The 25,007-nt window shown below is 39.4% G+C and overlaps 2 protein-coding genes across 4 annotated transcripts in view; one reads left to right on the forward strand and one right to left on the reverse strand.

Annotated features, from left to right (window-relative positions):
• lhx6a (LIM homeobox 6a) overlaps positions 1-1,709 on the forward strand; it is a 34,835-nt gene extending 33,126 nt beyond the window's left edge. For all 3 annotated transcript variants that reach the window (XM_057819184.1, XM_057819185.1, XM_057819186.1), the window contains one exon: positions 767-1,709. In XM_057819184.1, the coding sequence (XP_057675167.1) occupies positions 767-846 (80 nt within the window). In that variant the 3' untranslated portion in view covers positions 847-1,709. The remainder of the gene's footprint in view (positions 1-766) is intronic.
• On the reverse strand, positions 900-24,981 carry morn5 (MORN repeat containing 5). Its single transcript, XM_057819187.1, has 7 exons — positions 24,840-24,981; positions 24,571-24,688; positions 23,074-23,221; positions 20,121-20,232; positions 19,906-20,037; positions 3,564-3,667; positions 900-1,278 (listed from the first exon to the last, which is right to left on the reverse strand). Exons 2-6 carry the CDS (start codon positions 24,615-24,617, stop codon positions 3,564-3,566), a joined length of 543 nt encoding a protein of 180 aa, XP_057675170.1. The 5' UTR covers positions 24,618-24,688; positions 24,840-24,981; the 3' UTR covers positions 900-1,278.
• Between the last annotated feature and the right edge of the window lie 26 nt (positions 24,982-25,007).

A 25,007-nucleotide genomic window follows, 5' to 3' on the forward strand; every position in this document is an offset into this window, starting at 1 on the left:
TTTGCTATGCATGTTAGCCAATTGTTCTTTTGCTGTACATAGATCCTCGTTCATTTATTTATTTTTTAATAACGTTTGAGGCTCAGCTCAGGTATCTATCTATGTTCCTTATCCGATTACTCGATTATTCGAACTAACTAGTTCTTCGATTAATCGACTACTAAAATAATCGATAGCTGCAGCCCTACTTCATTGATTTATCTTTATAATTTTTCTAAAAGAAAAAAAAGTTTAATGCGCAATGTAGCGAAGGATTACAGTAAATAATCATCAATCCATAAAACCAGGGCCGGCCCAGGCCATTTGAGGGCCCTAAGCAAAAAAATGCAAAGGGGCCCATATTTTTGGCCCACCATTTCGTCACAGTGTACTGTGAAACCCATACATGCAATCCAACCCATACGTCCATATTTCGTATATTAATCAGATTTTGTTGCACTGCATACTTTAAACTTCTCACCCCAAATGATTGTCAGTACTTACAGTAGATAGCACCAAACCTTTTTCTAAAAGAGGAAAGAAAGAAGTTAAGGAAGAACTTTTATTTTTTTAAGCTTGTAATCAAGTATCAAAACTCACAAAAGTCAAATAAACAAAATAGAATATAAATTAAACAATTGCCAGATTGGGGGCCCCCTAGTGGTCAGGGGCCCTAAGCAGCTGCACAGTCTGCATATAGGTTGGGCCGGCCCTGCATAAAACACTTGTCATGCAAAATACATGAAGGTTTTTCATTGTTTCGTGTGTGTCTACATGTATTTTCCAGGTCACCCCTTCTCCGTTCTGACCTCCCAGAGTCTCCCCCATCAGGCCATGTCGCTTCCCCAGCTGCCCCTCAGCCGCTAGCACTCCGCAACTACTTTGACCTGGGAGGACTCGCTCAAACCTGGCATCCCAACTCTTGACCTCCAATCACTGACGCCCTCAGAACAACCGTGAGGTCGAGCGGGTGTCAATCCAGAGGACAAACAACTCTTGAGTTTTTCTGTGGATTCCACCTAAAAGTGTATGGTGGGTTTTTTTGTGTTAGCATCACAGCATCATACAACTGGAATCATTCCGAGAGTTGAAGTGACCCAAGAAGAAAGACTGAAGTCTGGTTTGAATGGGGGATTTATCACAGCGGCTTAACGGTAAGGGGATGTGGTCAGCGAGACATTGGAAATCCAGCAAAATGAGAATCCCTCACCGTACATAATGACTCACGGTCGGCAACAAAACCCTGTTGTGTTGGAAGGCCTCATTCACAATTGCAGATTATGGCGACGGTTTCAATGCCTAAAAATGAAGGACAACCACAAAGCACAAGGTTTGATGAGTACTTCCTAAATTTCAGGTTTCCTTAAACAGACTGCATACTGCTCACTAATCTTTCTTAACAAAAGAAATAAAATAATGTCGTTGTTTGCTTGGAGTGAAACAGTATTGGTACAAAATGGACAAAAATGAAACATGCTAGTAAGATGTGACTTTTTCTGTGTGTGTGTGTGTGTGTGTGTGTGTGTGTGTGTTGGGGAAGGACTTTGCATCATGTACTTAAGCGCCACGGCCATCATTGTAAAGACGCAGATCCAACGTGAACCTCAACGTCCTTGTATTTATTGAGATGGAAAAATCCCTGTAAAGCACTTTTTTCTTTGAATTTTGTAAAATGAAATGGGGAGGAAAAAAAAACAATGAAAAGAGACACAAATGTTTATTTGATAAGAGTGTGCTTCATCAATGTTTTGTGTAAAGAAATGCAATAAAACAGAATGTGATGACCTTTTGTGGTCAATCTCTGTGTGGTATCACAAAGTCAGCCACAAACCTAAAATGAACGAAACAGATAGGACGTGTGTTTGTTTTCGTTGAAGTACAGTGCTGGCCAAAAGTATTGGCACCCCTGCAATTCAGTCAGATAATGCTCAATTTCTCCCAGAAAATGATTTCAATTACAAATGTTTTGGTAGTGATATCTTCATTTATTTTGCTTGCAGTGAAAAACATGAAGGAGAATGGGGGAAAAGAAATCATTCTCATTTTACACTAAACTCCAAAAATGGGCCGGACAAAAGTATTGGCACCCTTTGAAAAATCATGTGATGCTTCTCTCATTTGTGTCATTAACAGCACCTGTTGCTTACCTGTGGCACATAACAGGTGGGGGAAATCACTGAATCAAACATGCAGCCAGTTAAAATGGATTAAAATAGACTCAACCTTTGTACTGTGTCCTTGTGTGTACCACATTGAGCACGGAGAAAAGAAAGAAGACCAAAGAAATGTCTGAAGACTTGAGAAGCAAAATTGTGAGGAGGCATGGGCAATCTCAAGGCTACAAGTCCATCTCCAAAGACCAGAATGTTCCTGTTTCTACCGTGCGCAGTGTCAATAATATGTGTAAAGCCCATGGCACTATAGCTAATTTCCCTAGATGTGGACAGAAAAGAAAAATTGACGAGAGATTTCAACGAAACATTGTGCAGATGGTGGCTAAAGAACCTCGACTAACATCCGTACAAGTACAAGCTGTCCTACAGTCCGAGGGTACAGCAGTGTCAACCTGTACTATCCGTTGCCGTCTGAATGAATACGGACTCTATAGTTGGATACCCAGGAAGACCCCACTTCTGACCCAGAGACATAAAAAAGCCAGGCTGCAGTTCGCCAAAACTTACCTGAGAAAGCCAAAAATGTTTTGGAAGAATGTTCTCTGGTCAGATGAGACACAAGTGGAAAAGGCATCAACATCGAGTTTACAGGGGGGAAAAAAGGCCTTCAAAGAAAAGAACACGGTCCCCACAGTCAAACATGGCGGAGGTTCCCTGACGTTTTGGGGTTGCTTCGCTTCCTCCGGCATTGGACTGCTTTGGCATTATGAAGTCTGAAGACTACCAAATAATTTTGCAGAACAATATAGGGCCCGGTGTGAGAAAGCCCTCTGAGGTCATGGGTCTTCCAGCAAGACAGTGAGCCAGAACACTTCAAAAAGCACAAGAAATTGGTTTGAGAGAAAGTACTGGAGACTTCTAAAGTGGCCAGAACTGAATCCCATAACACTGCTGTGTAGAGATCTGAAAATGGCACCCTTCAAATCTCAGAGACCTGGAGCAGTTGGCCAAAGAAGAATGGTCTAAAATTCCAGCAGAGCATTATAAAAAAAACCTCATCGATGGATACCGGAAGTGGTTGTTCACAGTTATTTCGTCTAAAGGCTGTGCTACCAAGTATTAGGCTGACGGTGCCAATACTTTTGTCTGGCCCATTTTTCAGAGTTTGGTGTAAAATGATCATGATTTCATTTTTCTTTTCATTTTCTTTTGCGTTTTTTATTTCCATTGCAAGCAACATAAATGAAGACATTACTACCAAAACATTTGTAATTGCAATCATTTTCAGAGAGAAACTGAGCAGATCTGACAGAATTGCCAATACTTCTGCCCAGCATTGTACGATAAAACTGCTGAGGTACAACTGGGCAAGTGTAATGACCACTTTTTATTATTGTACAGAGACCCCCGGCCCCCACACCATTCTACTTTGAAAATTTGTTTAATATCACTGACAGATTTTCTTCATACTTATTCCACCTGTGAAGAACAGGAGTCGTCATCTAAGAAGGACTCAGGATTTGGATCCTCTGCCACTCGACAGGTTTGCACTATCCACTCATGTTCTGAGTCATCTGTTGGGGGGAAAAATATTTTTATCATTCACACATTAATAATGAATTCTTGAAATGCAAAAAGAAATGAAAACCGGTGCCCTGCGATTGGCTAGCAACCAATTCAGGTTGTACTGCCTACCAGTGTTGTTAATCTTACTTTGAAAAAGTAATTCATTACAGTTACAAATTACTTCTCCCAAAAAGTAATTGCGTTAGTAACTCAGTTACCTGAATGCAAGAGTAATTAGTTACTTGGCAAAGTAACTAGTGATAATTTTCATGTTTTTTTTTTCTCCAAAAAAAAAAAAAAAAAAAAAAAAAAAAAAAAAAAAAGGTCACTCAATGTGAAGTTTAAAGGTTTTTTTGGGACAATTGGCCTTAGCCCAATTATTTACCCTAAACTTAACTAGACACAGGGGTATTGCGGATATTGCGATAACTAGATAGTAACCTTTGCTATGTGTGGAAGTCATTTAATGTTGTGAATCAACCGTTAAAGTTGTTAAAATTGCTCCCGTTATTGCACTAGTTCCCTTCTATTTTTGACATGTTTAAGTTTTAAAACTGTCTCATTTTTTAAAGATAGATTTAAGTTAAGATTTTGCCGATTTAGGAGCATTTTAGATAAAAGTGACTTAGGTTCGCTAGGAAGGTTCTCTACAACAGAGCCTTCCTGAGAAATCTACTGCTTTAAGATGGTGGCTGTTTACTAACGCATCTAGTTTTTTATTGTACATGTTGCTAATGCGGCCGTGTCTGTCATTTGCATCTAGTTGTGTATATATTAGGGCTGTCAAAATTATCGCGTTAACGGGCGGTAATTAATTTTTAAAAATTAATCACGTTAAAATATTTGACGCAATTAACGCACATGCCCCGCTCAAACAGATTAAAATGACAGCACAGTGCAATCTCCACTTGTTACTTGTGTTCTTTGGAATTTTGTCGCCCTCTGCTGGCGCTTGGGTGCGACTGGTTTTATGGGCATTAAGCACCCATGAGCTTTGTGTAATTATTGACATCAACAATGGCGGGCTACTAGTTTATTTTTTGATTGAAAATTTTTACAAATTTTATTAAAACGAAAACACTAAGAGGGGTTTTAATATGAAATTTCTATAACTTGTACTAAAATTTATCTTTTAAGAACTACAAGTCTTTCTATCCATGGATCGCTTTAAGAGAATGTTAATAATGTTCATGCCATCTTGTTGATTTATTGTTATAATAAACAAATACAGTACTTGTATACCGTATGTTGAATGTATATATCCATCTTGTGTCTTATCTTTCCATTCCAACAAGAATTAACAGAAAAATATGGCATATTTTATAGATGGTTTGAATGGTTTGAATGGTTTGATTACGATTAATTAATTTTTAAGCTGTAATTAACTCAATTAAAAAATTTAATCGTTTCACAGCCCTAGTTTATATGTGATATCTACCGAAGCATCATGTGGGCGTAGTTTGTAGGCTATCGGCTACAGTCAGGTATTATTGGAGCCACCTAGCATGGTAGCATCACGTTTGCAACGGCGTCACCCTCCCTTTGCCCCTCCCCACGCCTGTTCTGCTCTCTCGTCTCCGTGAGTCCGTCTTTCTCAGACTTTTCTCGCGTCAGTCAACCAACATAGCAACGCACGCCTTTCCCGCCTCAGTAACGGTAACGGCATTGCCAAGATGAGAAAAGTAGTTAATTAGATTACTCACTATTGAAGAAAATAACGCCGTTAGTAACAACACTGCTGCCTACTGCCCGTAGTTAGCCGGGATGGACTCCAGCACCTCGCGCAACCCTCGTGAGGAAAAACGGCACGGAAAATGCATGCATAGACTTCACCATTAGTTGACCAGACAGTTCCTACAGACTAGAGCTGTCCCGACTAGTCGACGTCATCGATGACGTAAATCCGTAGACGAGCACAACATCCCATCGACGGTTAATGAAGGGTTAAAAATATACATGCGTGGAAAGTTCAGAATGTCGGACGCTCGGTATGCAAATGGGGAAAGCGGCACAAAGCCAAAAAAGTGCACCAGAGGGGCAAAAACATTGACTTATTTCAACGAAACAAAGGAGGGTACACTGTTGTGTCCTGTCTCTTCAATGCCAAGCTTGGCTGCACGTCAGCCGTGAATGAACACCTACACTGTCACCCAGTTGTAATTTTGGAAGACGACAGTAAAAGTGTAACTTGAACATTAATGCACAGCATGGGCAGGGGTGGGGTTCATTCATTTTCATTAAAAAAAATGTTTTTCCACACAGGGGAAAGTCCTCTTTCTTGCTGACTCCATCCTATCAACTACTGTACAAGTCTTTAACCTTTCCCTCTCCAAACCACCTCCAACACTGTCGCGAGCTGTCAAACCGTGGGCCAAAATCGAAAGCACTCCCTGAAGCAGTCACATGTTGCAGCTGGGCAGCGAGGCTTCGGTCGAGGCATCAGAGTAAGCATAACGTTAAACTGTGTGAATTTGCTTACCTGCAAAACTCGAGTAGGAAGCTGTTTAGAGAGAAGTGTCCTTCTGTTTGTGTTTTCTACTGTTAATGTTAATTAAAGTGTGAGAAACGTAGTGAACTCTGCTGGAAACTATAGAAATTTATTAATAATCTATTCACATATTATTCATCATTGACTCTGCACGTTTTCCTCAATTATTAAGTTTCTGATGTTAAATTGAGTGATTTATTAGCTGTTGAAAAAAAAAAAAAGTTGCTATTTTGGTCAAAAACTTATATATGGTAAATATTGCTATTGATCCTGAAAATATCGGTGATTATCTCTGCATTTGGTGATTTTTGTGCATTTAGTGTAAAATCTGAGACTTTTATAGCCATTTTAAGTTGTGTTATACAAAAAGTAAGTCATCGGGATTTTATAAGCGAACGACTTTGAATTTTTTAATGCCGCTGCTCATGGAGACTCATATAGCAGCTTTACTTTTGAAAATATTTGAATTTGAAGTTTTTTTAAAAATAGGCCCCCAACGAATTGGCCCCGTTTCCCGTGCCATGTCATTAGGTTATGAAGTCTATGCATGTACATAAAAAAAAACTTTTAAAAAATTGGGGGATGCTGCGAGCTACCCACACTAGCGTTGCAAATTGTGATCGACTGGTCAATTGTGATCAACGTAATGAGTAGACCTGGGAATCTTTGGGCACCTAACGATTCGATTACAATTACGATTCAGAGGCGCCGATTCAATTATAAAATGATTATTGATGCACCCCCCTCCTTTGTTTTTTTTTTTTTTTTTTTTTTTTAATGTTTTGTACATTAGTTCCAAAATTGTTCAAAAATCTTCTCAGGCTAAACCAAACTACTATTTCAGTATCGAGTTAACATATAACAGTAAACAAATATACAAAAATAACAGTATATAAAAAAACTCCAGTCCGCATACTGTATCAGCAGCTTTAAACTACATTTAATTAATTTAATGTTGTGAATCAACTGTTACAGTTGTTAAAATTGCCCCCGTTATTCCACAATTTCCCTTCTGTCTACTTTTGTCAAAGTTTTAAAACTTTTTCATCATTTAAAGATAGATTCAAGACAAGATTCTGCCGATTTAGGAGTATTTTAGATAAAAAGTTAATTAGATTCGCTACAACAGAGCCTTCTAGAGAGGTCTACTGCCTTATGATGGCGGCTGTTTACTTACGCCGGAAAGTCTGTCATTTTGCATCTCTGTTCAATAATACATGTTCTAACACCGACGTCGTGTGTCATTTTGCATCTAGTTCTACATATATATGATATCTACTGTAGCCGTATGTTTGTAGCAACTGGGCGTTGTTTGTAGCGGCTGTCAGCCGCAGTCAGGTATGATTGTTTTTTTATCTAGCGGCATGAGTTGAACATGATATTTACTCTCGGTCCGTTCCTCATTGCGTCCCAAAGACCGCGCTGACTGTGTTTTACTTCCGCTTTACCTGGTATAATTCAATAATCGGAATTTGGATATTTGGGAATCGTTCTCGAATCTTCCACGGCCGAATCGCGAATAATCTAAGAATCGGAAATTTCGCACGCCTCTAGTAATGAGCACCCCTGATTTAGCATATCAATTAATTAGGTTCATATTCGTGAGAGATGGAGCCCTGACCCCCGCTCACCAAGCTCATTCCCAGCAAAAAGCGTACATGCCGGTTATTCTGTTATATCGTCCCTACCCATGTTGAGACCAAACCTAGGCCCTTGCTGTACTGTATATCCAAAGAAGTAAAACGGCCCCTCCTGAAACCGTTTTCCGCTTGACCGGCGTTTAAAAGTCTATCTGCCTATATACTGAATCGTAATCACGCACAGCGTGAAAGGAAACATAATAACGACTAAGCCGCAGAATTAAAAACGCAGGTCACTTTGTGTGTAAAAGGCAGCTTGAGCAGTGAAGTGCCATTCAGGTGGCTGGTAAATTTTGTCAAATCAAGATAAGCCTCACAATTAGGAGAAAATAACTTCTCACAGCCACTTCAGACACCCATAAACAATAACCCCTCACAAATGGTCGGCCCCTTCTTTTCCCCCTTTTTTTTGTGTTCTGCCAAAGAAGGACTGCCAGAGGAGCAGATAATGCTGCAGTTCGTCAATTGTTACGAGTGAAATGTGGAGCTAATTGCAGGGGAAGTCGCTCTTCTCTGGAGCGCGCGCAGCTGCACGCACTTGAGCGGCGTACGGACCTCACCCAGAAAGGTTGGAGCGCGCGTGGGGTTCGGGGGCCCGAGGGGGGGAAGCGGGTCCCGGTCGTCGACTGATTGTGCGTAATTTGGCAGTGACGGGCGTCAACGCTAACAGCCACTTCAAGCACAAAACTCCCCCAATCTTCTTTCTACCTGATCGGGAAGGAGACAGTATGGGGGATTTGGGGTATGCTCGGTCAATTGAACTTATCAGCAGCTGCAAACATTTTACATCCCTCTTTGTGGCTGTAAAGCGTAATCATCGTGGCCTACGTGTACCTCGTCACAGGGTCAAGAGGAGACCCCTAAAACCTGCATTAATGATGATTAGATTGACCCCCGTTTACGTATTGGGTAATCGCGGCCTCTTCAGATTGGATGGAGGCCATTTATGTTGGCTTAAATTGAGTACACAGGTGGCGGGTAAATATTCACATTTTGTAGTTTTTCTCTTTTCACAGCTGAACAGTGGAGTCGTAGTGTTGATCCATACTGGTGATCTGATCAAAGGTTCCGTGTGCGATTATCAAGTCAAAACTTTTGGTCTGAAGAATCCTCATACTCAAGAGGGTTTCAGAAACCACCTCTCTCATGAATGAAGTGCGCCTTGGCATTAGGCATGTACCGATAACCGCTTTCAAGGTATACCCTGGTATGAAAACGTCGCGGTTTCAAAACCGCAAACATTTTCTGTCATCCCTAAGGTATTAGCTATTTTTTTTATGTACCGTTGAAGGGAATAGCTACCGTTCTCGCACACACCATATAATTGTTTGCATTAGTCTAACACATTCATCGAACTATAGTTTAGGCAAACTTCACTCCATGCCCTTGACACAGTAAAGTGAATCACCTTATCGGACCTCATGAGGGGGAAATGAAAAAATGGTACCGTTTCTCATAGGCACCGTCTAACTGTTTGCATTACTCGAACACACGTAATATAAATAATCAGGGAATAGTATCATTTCTCATACTTACTGTAGGACTCCACTACTCTAACGCATCTAATATAAAATAAATAGCACACCATAGTTTAAAGAAGCAGAATAGATACAGTTGTGGTCAAAAGTTGACATACACTTGTGAAGAACATAATGTCATGGCTCTCTTGAGTTTCCAGTTATTTCTACAACTCTGATTTTTCTCTGATAGAGTGATTGGAACAGATACTTCTTTGTCACAAAAAACATTCATGAAGTTTGGTTCTTTTATGACTTTATTATGGATGAACAGAAAAAGTGATCAAATCTGCTGGGTCAAAATATACATACATGGATCTGAAAAAGCGAATCATTGACTTGAACAAGTCAGGAAAGTCACTTGGAGCCATTTCAAAGCAGCTGCAGGTCCCAGGAGCAACAGTGCAAACAATTGTTTGTTGTTCTGTTATTAACACATGGAGCTAACAGTACGAACACAGCTTGGGGCTCTCGGCAGGCTGTGCGGAGCAATAGATGGAGCCTGTGCCTCTCTATCACACTTCCGAGTCACGTGACCAAAACAAGAGTAATGTTGCGTGCACTTCAGGGTGCCACGAAAAACATTGTATCAGAATATTACACGCAGTTAGGACATTACAGTATAAAATGAAATAATAATATGCATAAATTCATTTACACAACAAACCCCAAGAATTGCATGTAGTTTATGAAAATTAACGTCATATGAAAGAGTCGGAGATTTGTTGGTGCACTGAGAAGCTGGACCAACAAATCACACTCCTGACATTTAAAAAAAAAAACAAAAAAAACCTTGAAATTTGCGGCATCTTGGGAGCAAGCAGCCAGGATCAAATGATATTTCAACATGCCAAAAAGACTGTTGCATTTACTGTCTTTTTTCAAAAAGAAGGAAGATGGTTCAAAACGACTCAGAAAAGCACATAGAAAAGAAAGAAAAAAAGGAAAGTCCCACAGCACGGCAAGTGGGCATTTGCGTTTTGTTTTCAGCACCATTTTCAGCATAATGTAATGTCCGTAACTGGGTGCGGGCCCGTGAAGGGGCCATCGGACAGCTGAGTGGTGACGTAGCGGGAAGTAAGGAGAAGGGTGCGGCGTGAGAGCAAAGTTGGCGGTCGCATGTTGCAGCAGTCCGCTGTTATTTTTGTTATTTGTTATTTAACTGTTGCCACAATAAAGTGAAGGAAGCCATCATTTACTCCTCTCCTTTCTATTTCCCTATTCAGGTTATTACAATATGTTCCGGGACCTGTCCACCTGCCGTCATCCCTGCGCTGTCATATGTACTTTGCGTTCCGGCACCTTATGATTTAAAAATTAAGCACTGTTCCACAACAGTTGGCAGCTCTGCTTTGACAAAGTCATCAAAGTCACACTTACTTTTTTGCAAATCCCGTATCATAAGCAGACCGGTTGAGCAAGCAGGCATCTTCGAAGTCTTTGTAGCAGAGAACACGACTCGATGATGGCGTGAAATTCTTCGCTTAGTGCGAACAAAAGATGTCCATTTATGTGCCCTGCTATCCTTCAGCCACTAATACAACTTTTCTTTAGATTGAGAACAATACACCGCCACACACCGCCGTGGCATCTTAACGAGAAGCAATGCAACAATACTGTGTGTATGGCGGACTTCCCTCGCAGTTCTCAGTGTGACGTCATTTCCGAAGATTTCCGAAGAAAAGCATTTTCGTTGTCAAGCGCGTTGCTATGGGTTAAACAAAGAATCTGGAAGTGTTGCGTTAAAGGGTATGAAAACGCAAAGGGGGTGTGAGACATCAATAGAACCGTTATGTGCCAAGATAACAAATATTGATAAAAATAACAAAAAAATCAATCACATTAATGATCAATTATCGAAAATAGATCGAAAATGTCTAACATTTCCGAAAGTGTTCCGGAATCAGCCGAATGGGGCGGAGACGTCATAACAAGGAAACAAAAGGTCGAGGCGGGTGCCGTCGTTGTTTATCGACGAGAGAGTTGCGTTTGTGTTTTATCAAAAAATCGCTAAAATGGTTCAAACCTGTCATGCTATGTGGTTTACAAATAGCCATTTGTCGCAATGTAGTACCCATGAGTTCCCGAACGCGAGATAAAGAGCTGGACTACGCAGACAATGAGTAAAGTTCGTCAGTGCTAAGAGGGCTAATTTTGCAGACCCAGCCTCCGGCACGGTTTTGTGTGATGCGCATTTTACACCTGAAAGCTATACGAACTATGGGCAAATGAAATGAGGTTTTGCTAAGAAATTGCTGCTGAAAGCACATGCGGTGCCCGGTGAAAAGAGGACGATGACTGGCTCACCTCACCACCCCAGGCAAAGCAAAGGAGGGAAATGGCCAGAGTGAGTACTCTTTTATAATAAAAAACATATCACGCATTGGATATAGGACTGGACACATGTATAAATTTACGCTCGTAAAATATATAGAACAAATCCTCAAATCCCATTCATATTTGTGTCTGTTGGCAGAGCGAAAACCTATGATAGCACTATTAATGATAATTATTCTATACATTACATTATTTTGCGGTCACGGTGTATCAGCTTCACAAAAAGAAATGCAAAACAAACCATTCGGTGATTCTGTTGCCGCCGGTGTTTCATCAGTGTGATTGCTCCCCTCAATGAACCTTTCATTAGGCTGCATTGGCTTTCGTTTGGGCTCAAATTGATAACTCAAAACACTGAAAAAAAAGTTCATAACTCTCCTCGTCACCATTAGAAGAATGTTCGTTGCGTCGGATTCGTCGCTGCAAATAGAAACAAAATTGTCCGCCATCATCGCCGCCATTCAGTACTAAGCACTGAGCCGGTTGTTTCCCTATAGTGACGTCACGCACACAATATGCTAGATTTCCGGCATCTCGGGGGCGGGTCCTTTTAGCTTGACAATCGACCTAATTTCTATCATTTTCTTGGTGTTGCGATGTGTGTAATTACTCGAAGTGTCATGATATGAATTCAAAAGGCATGCGTTGATGGATAAATGATGGAATATTAGCATTTCCCCAGGTGTTGTCGTACCCTTTAAAAAAAAATAACGAAAATATGTTTAGAATTGTTTAGCCATTGATATTATTCAAAAACATGGTTGGCCAACCTTACTTCACATTTGGTCTTTTAGTCAAAGTTAATGGTTAGTTAAAGGTACTGTAGTTTTAGTATAATTATAGTTTTTTTTCATCACAAAGCATTTACCATTTCAGTGTAATTTTACAGCTATGTGAAAAAATGGGACTGAACTGAGAGAAACTGTATTCTTGATGTTATCTGATTTTGAGATAAACTGACATCAAATAACTATTTGAATCCCCCCGCCCCTCCATATTAGCTCATTGATTTTCTAATCTATTCTATCTGAATAAGTTGAATACAAATGATAAGCTTTGACTAGAACGATGATTTTAATTCGACATGGTCAAAATAGAACAGCCATTTCTGCTTTTGCAGTTCAACTGAACGTCAACACATGGAATGATAGGGCACATGTTTATGGCATCTGTGCCCAATTCACTTCTATGATCATATCACAAAGCAAAACAGCGTCTGGTTTGATACACATCTTAAAAATAATCATCCATGCATGACCACTCTTTGGATTAGTCCCAATAATGTTTTATGTTCACATGTACAGTCTGCGCAGCCACCACTGAAGGCCCAGGTTGATGTTATCTATCTGTGGAGCACCTCAACAAGACTCGGACAAAGGGAGGGCCTGTGCTTAAGTCACCAGAGGTGTTTTTGTTGGCACTGGTATGTTTTTCACAGTGGAAGCCTTTCAAAGGGAAGTGCTTGCTTATTCCAGAAACAGGAAAGTGCGCCAAACAATATGGTAGCCCTTCAGTTGCCTGTAATGTTGCTACTTGTTGCCAAAATGAGTGTGGAAACGTTTGTTTATGAATTAGCCACAGCTGCACAGTTCACAATTAGTTTAATTGCTTAGAAACCGGGAGACAATAAAGTTAAAGTTTACTTCATAGTTTATAATGACCATATCCAAAAAACTGTACACAGTAGAGGGTTTTCTTAATTTTGCTACAGTAGAGCCCCCTTTCACACACACCTGAACACTGTTTAAATCCCGGCACATAGACTTCATAATGATTGAAGGGTCAGATTCAATCTTCAGTGCCCCACGCCTTCAAGTAGGGGGCCATCCCACAATCCGCTTCAGTTATTCGGAGTCGGTCACAGCGACACATGCTGCGATCCAACGCCGGATTTATGTTGAAAAAGTACAATACCAACAGGAAGGATTGTCTCAGGAGTGATTTGTTCGAGGATTCAAGGTCATTATTATATTTTTCGTACAATGCATGCATTTTGAAACGCTGTGAAATAAATCAATGAGAGAAATTGGCTGCTAAAGCATTGGCATTATATTTCGCAATATTTACGTAAAATGAATGCTAACTGCCCGGTTTTTGCTTTTAACCAAGAATCAAGACTCTTTTACATCCATATCTATTTAAAAAAAATGCAGGGATTTAAGCATTTTATCACAAGAATTTTCAACGCAAAAAGCTCTTTGTTGTACTATGGGGGCCACCACAGTGACCTAACTAACAGCACATTCGACATACAGTGGGGCAAATAAGTATTTAGTCAACCACTTATTGTGCAAGTTCTCCCACTTTAGAATATTAGAGAGGCCTGTAATTGTCAACATGGATAATCCTCAACCATTTGGGACAGAATGGGGAAAAAAACCCCAGACAATCACATTGTTTGATTTTTAAAGAATTTATTTGCAAATCATGGTGGAAAATAAGTATTTGGTCAATACCAAAAGTTCATCTCAATACTTTGTTATGTACCCTTTGTTGGCAATAACGGAGGCCAAACGTTTTCTGTAACTCTTCACAAGCTTTTCACACACTGTTGCTGGTATTTTGGCCCATTCCTCCATGCAGATTTCCTCTAGAGCAGTGATGTTTTGGGGCTTTTGTTGGGCAACACGGACTTTCAACTCCCTCCACAGATTTTCTATGGGGTTGAGATCTGGAGACTGGCTAGGCCACTCCATGACCTTGAAATGCTTCTTATGAAGCCACTCCTTAGTTGCCCTGGCTGTGTGTTTGGGATCATTGTCATGCTGAAAGACCCAGCCATGTTTCATCTTCAATGCCCTTGCTGACGGAAGGAGATTTTCACTCAAAATCTCTTGATATTCATTCATTCTTTCCTTTACACAGATCAGTCGTCTTGGTCCCTTTGCAGAAAAACAGCCCCGAAGCATGACGTTTCCACCCCCATACTTCACAGTGGGTATGGTGCAATTCAGTATTCTTTTTCCTCCAAACACCAGAACCTGTGTTTCTACCAAAAAGTTCTATTTTGGTTTCATCTGACCATAACACATTCTCCCAGTCCTCTTCTGGATCATCCAAATGCTCTCTAGTGAACCGCAGACGGGCCTGGACGTGTACTTTCTTCAGCAGGGGGACACGTCTGGCAGTGCAGGATTTGAGTCCCTGGCAGCGCATTGTGTTACTGATAGTAGCCTTTGTTACTGTGGTCTCAGCTCTCTGTAGGTCATTCACTAGGTCCCCCTGTGTGGTTCTGGGATTTTTGCTCACTGTTCTTGTTAACATTATGACGCTACGGGGTGAGGAGGGAGTTGAAAGTCCCTGTTGCCCAACAACATGGTTGAGGTTTACCCATGTTGACAATTACAGGCCTCTAATATTTTCAAGTGGGAGAACTTGCACAATTAGTGGTTGACTAAATACTTATTTGCCCCACTGTATGTGCCTCTGCTGGTAGGTCAAATCATTCAAAGTATGTTTATGAAGAACTGCAAGCAAACCACCCTGGGTGAAAGACAAAGGAGTGCAGGAGACCAAAGATCTGCACTGTCAAGTGGACACTTGAAAACACCTTTCACCCCCGCATATTACATTTTTTTTTTCTTTACTACATCCTCATAAAGTCAAGTTTCTGGTGCTTACAACTAATGTAAACACCTCCTGCTTGTTACCAGCCCTCATCAGTTAATAAGTGCAATGTGCTCTTGTAGGATGAACCTGCTGGCATATTCTTAAAGTATATTTGCAGAGTAGTTCTGGGGTGTGAGGGTTCTGTTAAGACATTTTGACATGTTTGCAGAATGAACTGGGTCCAAACCCCTAATTTGCACTTGAGTCACACACGCGTCAAGAAAATCGAAGAGAGTGGGTGCTCAGAGGAGTTTCCAACCACGATTGCAAGAAATAAACATAAAATTTAGTTAGGAAACAACTGTACCTACTTCTAGCTTATGAAAGTAAGTAGTTAAACATTTCTTTTGCTCATTTTTTAAAATGTCCAAATATAGCACAGTAACAAGTGGGATCAATTCAGTTCTGACTTAAGCCCAGAAACAACAACTACATATCATTGGACTTTATCTATAACTGCGAAACGTACAAAATAGACAAATGGTTAAAATGCACAAACTTCACGATTTAGCTAACCTGTAGCTGATCTAAGGAAGCATCATTTCACTTGGTTCAGTCGGAGGCGCGGTACATCTCACTGGAGTGACACGACCCAAACGCTGCTACAATGCAAGCTGACGTATTCCACGTATAATATTAAAATGTAACGCGTTGTAAAAATATGACAGAAACGATGTTACACTTTCGTTTCGTCGTTGTGTCGTCAGACAAAAACTGGCCTTCTTCTCATTATGTTTTAGTCTTCTGAGCCACGTTTTTAGCTCGGCAGCGTCATGAAAAAATTGTTCGTCGATGAAATATTTTCGTTATCGTCATTGTTGACAAAAACAACACTAATCAGTACTTGACTGATTTTTGCCACAGTGACTTGGGACTCGCTTGGAACTTGAAGGTTACTTGTGACTCACTTTTGACTTTCTATAGCTATGGTACAGTATGTGTGGTCTCCTGTGACAGTCAACTCTCAAAATAACCCATGAGCTCTTGGGGAATATTGGCTGCAGATTCTATTGTTTTGCATCTTGGCGCTGTGCCATGCAGGAATGTTTTCCCATGTTAGCAACGGTAACTAAGGAGGCTGAGGAGTCTGCAAATGGTGTGAAGAGCAGCCAACATCAAATTCTTCCAGTCATTTCAGGTAAATGTAAGAGCACCTTGCCCTACAGTCACCAGTTATTAGAGCAACGTGCACCTCGTCCTCTCTTTCTCCATACTGAGTTGAGATGTTCCCCGCACCAGATTAGGGGGTTTTCTTCCCACTGTCCCATCATCATCATTACATCCTGGAGGGGAAGCCATGAGGCAATAAATCCTAAGTTTACACATGCTCTGACAAATGCCCCATACACTTCCTTAGGTTGGACAATAAATCCATACAGGATACGGGGGCATTTTTCTTAAAAAAAATAAATAAATAAATAAAGAAGACAAAAAGGGAGAGACAGCGAGAACAAAAAGTGGTATTTGGTAAGCGGCAAAATGGATTTTCGTATGTGTCATTTTTTGTTGGTACGTGGCAAAATGGATTTTGTTTTGTGGCATTTTTATTCAGTATGTGGCTTTTTTTTTTTTTGGTATGTGGCAAAATGGATTTTGGTATGTGACATTTTTTGTTGGTATGTGGCTTTTTTTTTTTTTTTTTTTTTTTTGGTTATTTGGCAAAATGGATTTTAGTATGTGGCATTTTTTTTGGTCTGTGGCATTTTTTGTAGGTATGTGGCAAAATGGATTTTGGTGGGTGGCATTTTTTTTGGTACGTGGCAAAATTGATTTTTGAATGTGGCATTTTTTGGGGTATTTGGCAAAATGAATTTTGGTATTTGGCATTTTTATTTGGTATGTAGCAAAATGGATTTTGGTATGTGGCATTTTTTTGCAGGCATTTTGTGCAGGCATGTGGCATTTTTTGTGGTATGTGGCAAAATTGATTTTTGTATGTGGCATTTTTTTGCAGGCATTTTGTGCAGGCATGTGGCATTTTTTGTGGTATGTGGCAAAATTGATTTTTGTATGTGGCATTTTTGGGGTATTTGGCAAAATGGATTTTGGTATGTGGCATTTTTATTTGGTATGTGGCAAAATGGATTTTGGTATGTGGCATTTTTTGCAGGCATGTGGCATTTTTTTTGGTATGTGGCAAAATGGATTTTGTTATGTGGCATTTTATGACATGTGGCATTTTTGGGGTATGTGGCAAAATGGATTTTGGTACGTCCCTTTTTTTTTTTTTGGTATGTGGCAAAATAGATTTTGGTATGTGGCATATTTTTGTTGGTATGTGGCAAAATTGATTTTTGGATGAGGCATTTTTAGGGTATTTGGCAAAATGGATTTTGGTATGTGGCATTTTTATTTGGTATGTGGCAAAATGGATTTTGGTATGTGGCATTTTTTGCAGGCATGTGGCATTTTTTTTGGTATGTGGCAAAATGGATTTTGGTATGTGGCATTTTTTTGCAGGCATGTGGCATTTTTTTTGGTATTTGGCGAAATGGATTTTGTTATGTGGCATTTTATGATATGTGGCATTTTTTTGGTATGTGGCAAAATGGATTTTAGTATGTGGCATTTTTGTATGTGGCATTTTTGGGGTATGTGGCAAAATGGATTTTGGTACGTGCCATTTTTTTTCGGTATGTGGCAAAATAGATTTTGGTATGTGGCATATTTTTGTTGGTATGTGGCAAAATTGATTTTGGTATGTGGTATTTTTGGGGTATTTGGCAAAATGGATTTTGGTATTTGGCATTTTTATTTGGTATGTGGCAAAATGGATTTTGGTATGTGGCATTTTTTGCAGGCATGTGGCATTTTTTGTGGTATGTGGCAAAATTGATTTTTATATGTGGCATTTTTGGGGTATTTGGCAAAATGGATTTTAATATGTGGCATTTTTGTATGTGGCATTTTTGGGGTATGTGGCAAAATGGATTTTGGTACGGGCATTTTTTTTTTCGGTATGTGGCAAAATAGATTTTGCTCTGTGGCATATTTTTGTTGGTATGTGGCAAAATTGATTTTGGTATGTGGTATTTTTTGGGTATTTGGCAAAATGGATTTTGGTATTTGGCATTTTTATTTGGTATGTGGCAAAATGGATTTTGGTATGTGGCATTTTTTGCAGGCATGTGGCATTTTTATTTGGTATGTGGCAAAATGGATTTTGGTATGTGGCATTTTTTTGCAGGCATGTGGCATTTTTTTTGGTATTTGGCGAAATGGATTTTGTTATGTGGCATTTTATGATATGTGGCATTTTTTTGGTATGTGGCAAAATGGATTTTAGTATGTGGCATTTTTGTATGTGGCAAAATGGATTTTGGTACGTGCCATTTTTTTTCGGTATGTGGCAAAATAGATTTTGGTATGTGGCATATTTTTGTTGGTATGTGGCAAAATTGATTTTGGTATGTGGTATTTTTGGGGTATTTGGCAAAATGGATTTTGGTATTTGGCATTTTTATTTGGTATGTGGCAAAATGGATTTTGGTATGTGGCATTTTTTGCAGGCATGTGGCATTTTTTGTGGTATGTGGCAAAATTGATTTTTATATGTGGCATTTTTGGGGTATTTGGCAAAATGGATTTTAATATGTGGCATTTTTGTTTGGTATGTGGCAAAATGGATTTTGGTATGTGGCATTTTTTTGCAGGCATGTGGCATTTTTTGGGTATGTGGCGAAATGGATTTTGTTATGTGGCATTTTATGATATGTGGCATTTTTTTTGGTATGTGGCAAAATGGATTTTAGTATGTGGCATTTTTGTATGTGGCATTTTTGGGGTATGTGGCAAAATGGATTTTGGTACGGGCATTTTTTTTTTCGGTATGTGGCAAAATAGATTTTGCTCTGTGGCATATTTTTGTTGGTATGTGGCAAAATTGATTTTGGTATGTGGTATTTTTTGGGTATTTGGCAAAATGGATTTTGTTATTTGGCATTTTTATTTGGTATGTGGCAAAATGGATTTTGGTATGTGGCATTTTTTTGCAGGCATGTGGCATTTTTTTGGTATGTGGCGAAATGGATTTTGTTATGTGGCATTTTATGATATGTGGCATTTTTTTGGTATGTGGCAAAATGGATTTTGGTATGTGGCATTTTTGTATGTGGCATTTTTGGGGTATGTGGCAAAATGGATTTTGGTACGTGGCATTTTTTTTTTTCGGTATGTGGCAAAATAGATTTTGGTATGTGGCATATTTTTGTTGGTATGTGGCAAAATTGATTTTGGTATGTGGCATTTTGTTTTTTTTTTGGTATGTAGCAAAATGGATTTTGGTGTTTGGCATTTTTATTTGGTGTGTGATGTGGTATTTGAAAATGAGCATTACCAAAGACGTGGCTTCCATCATAAATCCACCCATACATCTTCAACCGATTTGAATATTTTTATTTGGGACATACGTATGAAGTAAAATACGCCAGCATTGGATAATGTGTCAGCGCAACTTTCATATTGGTGCGTTCGATGCGCCAACACGTCGTAGACACACTGTGTGTTAATTGACACCCCTATTTCTAACTAATGGGAGTGTCCCGTTAACTCTTTTATATCATATTGTTAAAAAATTCACAATGCACTGAGGGCTGGAAAGTTGAACCGCAAAATAGCGTGGAATCAAAGTAGAGTATATGTCATTTTCGTCTTACCTGCAGTTCTTAAGAAAACATCATCATAAGAGGTGATGGTTCTAGTAGTAGGATCATAGAAACCATCTCCGCAGTCATAACAGCCTTCAGGAATGACACGTGGAGGATGCAGGTCAGTAAGCTGAGATTCACCTGCATGAAAGAATGCATAAAAAACAACATGGAATTATTTAATTTGAAGTCTTAGTGGCTGATTAGATAACAACAATGCTAACCTGCTGGGCGTAGGCCGTTGCATCTCTCGGTATAGAAACGTCTGTCGTGACCGTCACAGTAATCCCAGTTTTTCTCCTGGTACGGCAGGCCATCATCAAAGGTGAATGATCCCTTTTTTAAAATAATCCAAAATTGAAACAAAAAACAATTGTTCAAATAATGACGTTTTATAGTGTTGAGTACCGAAATGTTCATACTATAAGGCGCACCTGACTATAAGCCGCCACCCACCAAATTTCACACGAAAACGACATTTGTTCATAGATAACCCACACTGGGCAATAAGCCGCAGCTGTCCTCACTGTATTATGGGATATTTACAACAAAAAATATTAATAGGAGACAGCGGCAACATTAGACTGTCATAGGACCAAATGAACCACCATGAAACACACTGTTTACTGTTCTCACTGGGCCTATTTGTTAGTTCCAACCAAAATTGTCATAAATGAGACCCTGGGGCTTATCATGCATGCCTCCAAAACAAATGCTTTTTAAATGCCACTCTTAAGTGCAGTAAGCAGTCCAAAAGAATGTCTGTTTTTCCGTGGTTGTTTTTGGTTCGAAGCCCAGAAAGATGTCCCAATTTGCGTGGATGGACTCTAATTGGAGACAATGGAATATGCCTTCAGGTCAACAATAGATATCCATATGGTCGTGTTTGTATTTACAGTACGTGGAAATGCACAGCAGCTCATATTTGGGAAAAAATCGGAATATTCTAAATTAGAAACAGTTAGGTTGTGAAGTAAACACTGCAATCACAATCACAAAAATTACATTAAATCTTTCTTTATGGAAAACAGAGCGAATGGGAGTGTTTAAAATGATGGCATTCAACTGCACCTAACAAATATGTCCAGTGAGATTACAGTGATTATCATAATTAATGTGGTTTTCTTTTGTTAGACGGTTAAAAAGCTTAGATGCCAGACATAGGCAAGCTGGATGAGTTTACCAGATCAAGCATTGTCAAATGGAAAGATGAGTCTATATTAGGAGCAGTAGAGGTTTAGTTCCCCTTCAAGTAACATGAAATATTTCAAATTCTCATAGAAGAGGTTGACCACTGTATGATAAAACAAAATTGTGCTGCAACGATCAATCGATTTGATTCGATTAGAAAAAGGCTTCGAATCAAATTTTGCCGCTTCGAGTATTTGTATATTAATTTATCGATTTGGGTGGATACACTGCCCTCTAGTGGCAACAGTGGACATGCCATAACTCGTCTAAGATGGCTGAATCCAGCTGCTCCCTGTTAAAACCAACATAAGGTTAATTTTTGTTTGCTAATATGCTTGTTTATGCCATTGTTTTTTAGTTTAGAAGGATATTTAGCTGTTTTTGTTGGAATATGTGTTTAAATGTTTAGTTAAGAGTTTTGTAAAAAAAAAAAAAAAAAAAGAAAAAAAAGTTAGCATTTTATAGCATTTATGCTAGCGGACTTTTGCTATGCAAGTTAGCCAATTGTTCTTTTGTTGTACTTATATCCTAATTTAAATTTTTTTTTTTTTTATACTGTTTGAGGATTAGCTCAGGTATTTTAGTTTTAAATGCATTTAATGCTCTTTTGAAATTGCAATCTTAGCCAGTAAAAAAAAAAAAAAAAAAAAAAAAAAAAAAAAGTTTGCATTTTATAGCATTTAAGCTAGCGGACTTTTGCTATGCAAGTTAGCCAATTGTTCTTATGTTGTACTTATATCCTCATTTATTTATTTTTTATACTGTTTGAGGCTAAGCACAGGTATTTTAAATTTAGGTTTTAAATGCATTTAATGCTCTTTTGAAATTGCAATCTTAGCCAGTTTAAAAAAAAATATATAGCATTTTATAGCATTTAAGCTAGCGGACTTTTGCTATGCAAGTTAGCCAATTGTTCTTCTGTTGTACTTATATCCTAATTTATTTAAAAATTTTTATCCTGTTTGACGCTTAGCTCAGGTATTCTAAATTTATTTTTAAATGCACTTAATGCTCTTTTGAAATTGCAATCTTAGCCAGTAAAAAAAAAAAAAAAAAAAAAAAGTTAGCAATTTATAGCATTCAAGCAAGCGGAATTTTGCTATGCAAGTTAGCCAATTGTTCTTATGTTGTAATTACATCCTCATTTATTTATTTTTTATACTGTTTGAGGCTAAGATCGGATATCTTTAGTTTTAAATGCATTTAATGCTCTTTTGAAATTGCAATCTTAGCAAGCCAAAATAAATATTATTGCAAGCATAAACATTTATTCTGCAAGGCATCATGTTTGTAATCTGATGACTCGATTATTCAAACTAACGAATCAACAGATTTAAAGATTATTTAAATAATCGATAACTGCAGCACTAAAACAAACCAAAAATAAATAAATAAAAAGCCAAATTCAACTTAAATCATTAATCCTTGCTGCTCACTGAAATACAACATTTTGAAATAACACTGGCTTTTAAAGGATGTTATCATATAAAATGGTGGTTGCAAATACAACTTGAAAATGTTTAAGAAAAAAGAAACAAAAATCTCATTAAACTGAATTAAAATACACTCTGGTCTTACGCACGAAAAACACTCGCCCACAGCATGTATTTTTAAAGTAAGATCATTCTTTCATACAAATGCTCTTGGTTTGAATAAAGCACCATTGCATTGCATATCCCTGGCTTACGGTGTTGCCTTTTGGGTTTAGCCTAGCATCAATGCAGGTGCTGGGAAGTCTTGGCTAGATTTAGTCACGGTTCATCGTGACTATCATTTGAATTGACCCTTGTCTGAATTGATAATAATTGCAATGATTGCTGCAGCAAATAGCAGGACAGAACACACCTTTGTAAAATACGAAACAGAGAAACCTAATAACCGCCACAAGAACGACGAGTGATTGCTGTAACATGGAGCAGATGTAATAATAAGTATAACCAACGTGAAACACATAGAGGCGTGCATACAAACACAAAAAACACACACTTGGGTTGCAATGCCATTCTCCCAGGTGGCCTCGTATTTACTTCCATTTGGAAAGTGGAGCACACCTGACCCATGGAACATCCCGTCTTTCATCTCCCCTATGTACTTAGTTTCTGACGGGAATGTATATTCCCCTTCTCCTTCCATCCTGAAAATACAGTAGAACACAATGTCTACATTGTTATAGCCTTCATAAAAATGTAAAAATTTGCATACTGAAATCTATTGCTGACGGGCTGTATTTATTAAAGGCTACAAAGCACCCACCCACCTACCTGTCTACCTACTAACCCACCCAGTGATGGTCAACAACCCAACAACCCACCCCCACCCACCCACCCACCTACCTACCTACCTACCTACCTACCTACCTACCTACCTACCTACCTACCTACCTACCTACCTACCTACCTACCCACCCACCCATCTACCTACCTACCTACCTACCTAACCACCCGCCTAACCCCCCGCCTAACCCCCTGCCTAACCACCTACCTACCTACCTACCTACCTACCCACACACCCACCTACCCACACACCCACCTACCTACCGATCCATCTATAACACACCCACCTAACAACCTACCTACCTACCTACCTACAACAAATCTAGAACACATCCACCCACCTACCTACCGATCCATCTATTACACACCCACCCACCTACCCACCCACCCACCCACCCTCCTACCTACCTACCTACCTACCTACCTACCTACCTACCTACCTACCTACCTACCTACCTAACCACCCGCCTAACCCCCCGCCTAACCCCCCGCCTAACCACCTACCTACCTACCTACCCACCCACCCACCTACCTACCGATCCATCTATAACACACCCACCTAACAACCTACCTACCTACCTACCTACAACAAATCTAGAACACATCCACCCACCTACCTACCGATCCATCTATTACACACCCACCCACCTGCCCACCCACCCACCCTCCTACCTACCTACCTACCTACCTACCTACCTACCTACCTACCTACCTACCTAACCACCCGCCTAACCCCCCGCCTAACCACCGACCTACCTACCTACCTACCCACCCACCCACCCACCTACCTACCGATCCATCTATAACACACCCACCTAACAACCTACCTACCTACCTACCTACAACAAATCTAGAACACATCCACCCACCTACCTACCGATCCATCTATTACACACCACCACCTACCCACCCACCCACCCTCCTACCTACCTACCTACCTACCTACCTACCTACCTACCTACCTACCTACCTATAACAAATCTATAACACATCCACCCACCTACCTACCGATCCATCTATAACAAATCTATAACACACCCACCTAACCTAACCTAACCTAACCTAACCTAACCTAACCTAACCTAACCTAACCTAACCTAACCTAACCTAACCTAACCTAACCTAACCTAACCTACCTAACCTCTTTACCGGTATATTAGTGTTAATGTCATTCATTCTTAATGTCATTCTTTAAGTAGTTAATTCTTACCTGGCATTTAGAGTTGGGCCCTGATAACTGCTTCCAGTAAGCTCCATTTTTTTTTCTGAACTTCAAACAGCAAAGATTCAAAAGGTATGGCAAAAGGTATGTTCAGCTCCTCTTAATACTACAAAATAAAATAGACGTTGTTAAACAGAAAAAATCGATATATTAGAGGCTGTTGTCATATGTCTATATCTTTGGAATTACGTAATGTCTTCAAATGTGAAACTGATTGAAAGCGCAGCGGTCGTTCATGTTGAAGTGTGCTGAGTTACCATGGCAACATAGTATCCATGAAAAAGATTGGGTTTGCGTAAATGTTGTGTCAAAAAAGTTTCTTCTACACCTTTTTAATTTACAAAAAAATATAAACTGTCAGGTTTGACCAAAACCAGACGTACAAATTATTTACTGGAAATATACAATGCGCATGCGCATTCTGG

This window comes from Corythoichthys intestinalis, chromosome 17 (genome assembly GCF_030265065.1).
Source record: "Corythoichthys intestinalis isolate RoL2023-P3 chromosome 17, ASM3026506v1, whole genome shotgun sequence".
NCBI lineage: Eukaryota > Metazoa > Chordata > Actinopteri > Syngnathiformes > Syngnathidae > Corythoichthys > Corythoichthys intestinalis.

Excerpts from the sequence above, each read along its gene's own strand:
- morn5 (XM_057819187.1), bottom strand. The coding sequence starts at position 24,617 with ATGGAGCTTACTGGAAGCAGTTATCAGGGCCCAACTCTAAATGCCAG. Across the intron at positions 20,038-20,120 it reads CAACGGCCTACGCCCAGCAG|GTGAATCTCAGCTTACTGAC; the intron begins GTTAGCATTGTT and ends TCTTTCATGCAG. Across the intron at positions 3,668-19,905 it reads TGTTTTCTTAAGAACTGCAG|ATGACTCAGAACATGAGTGG; the intron begins GTAAGACGAAAA and ends TCCCCCCAACAG.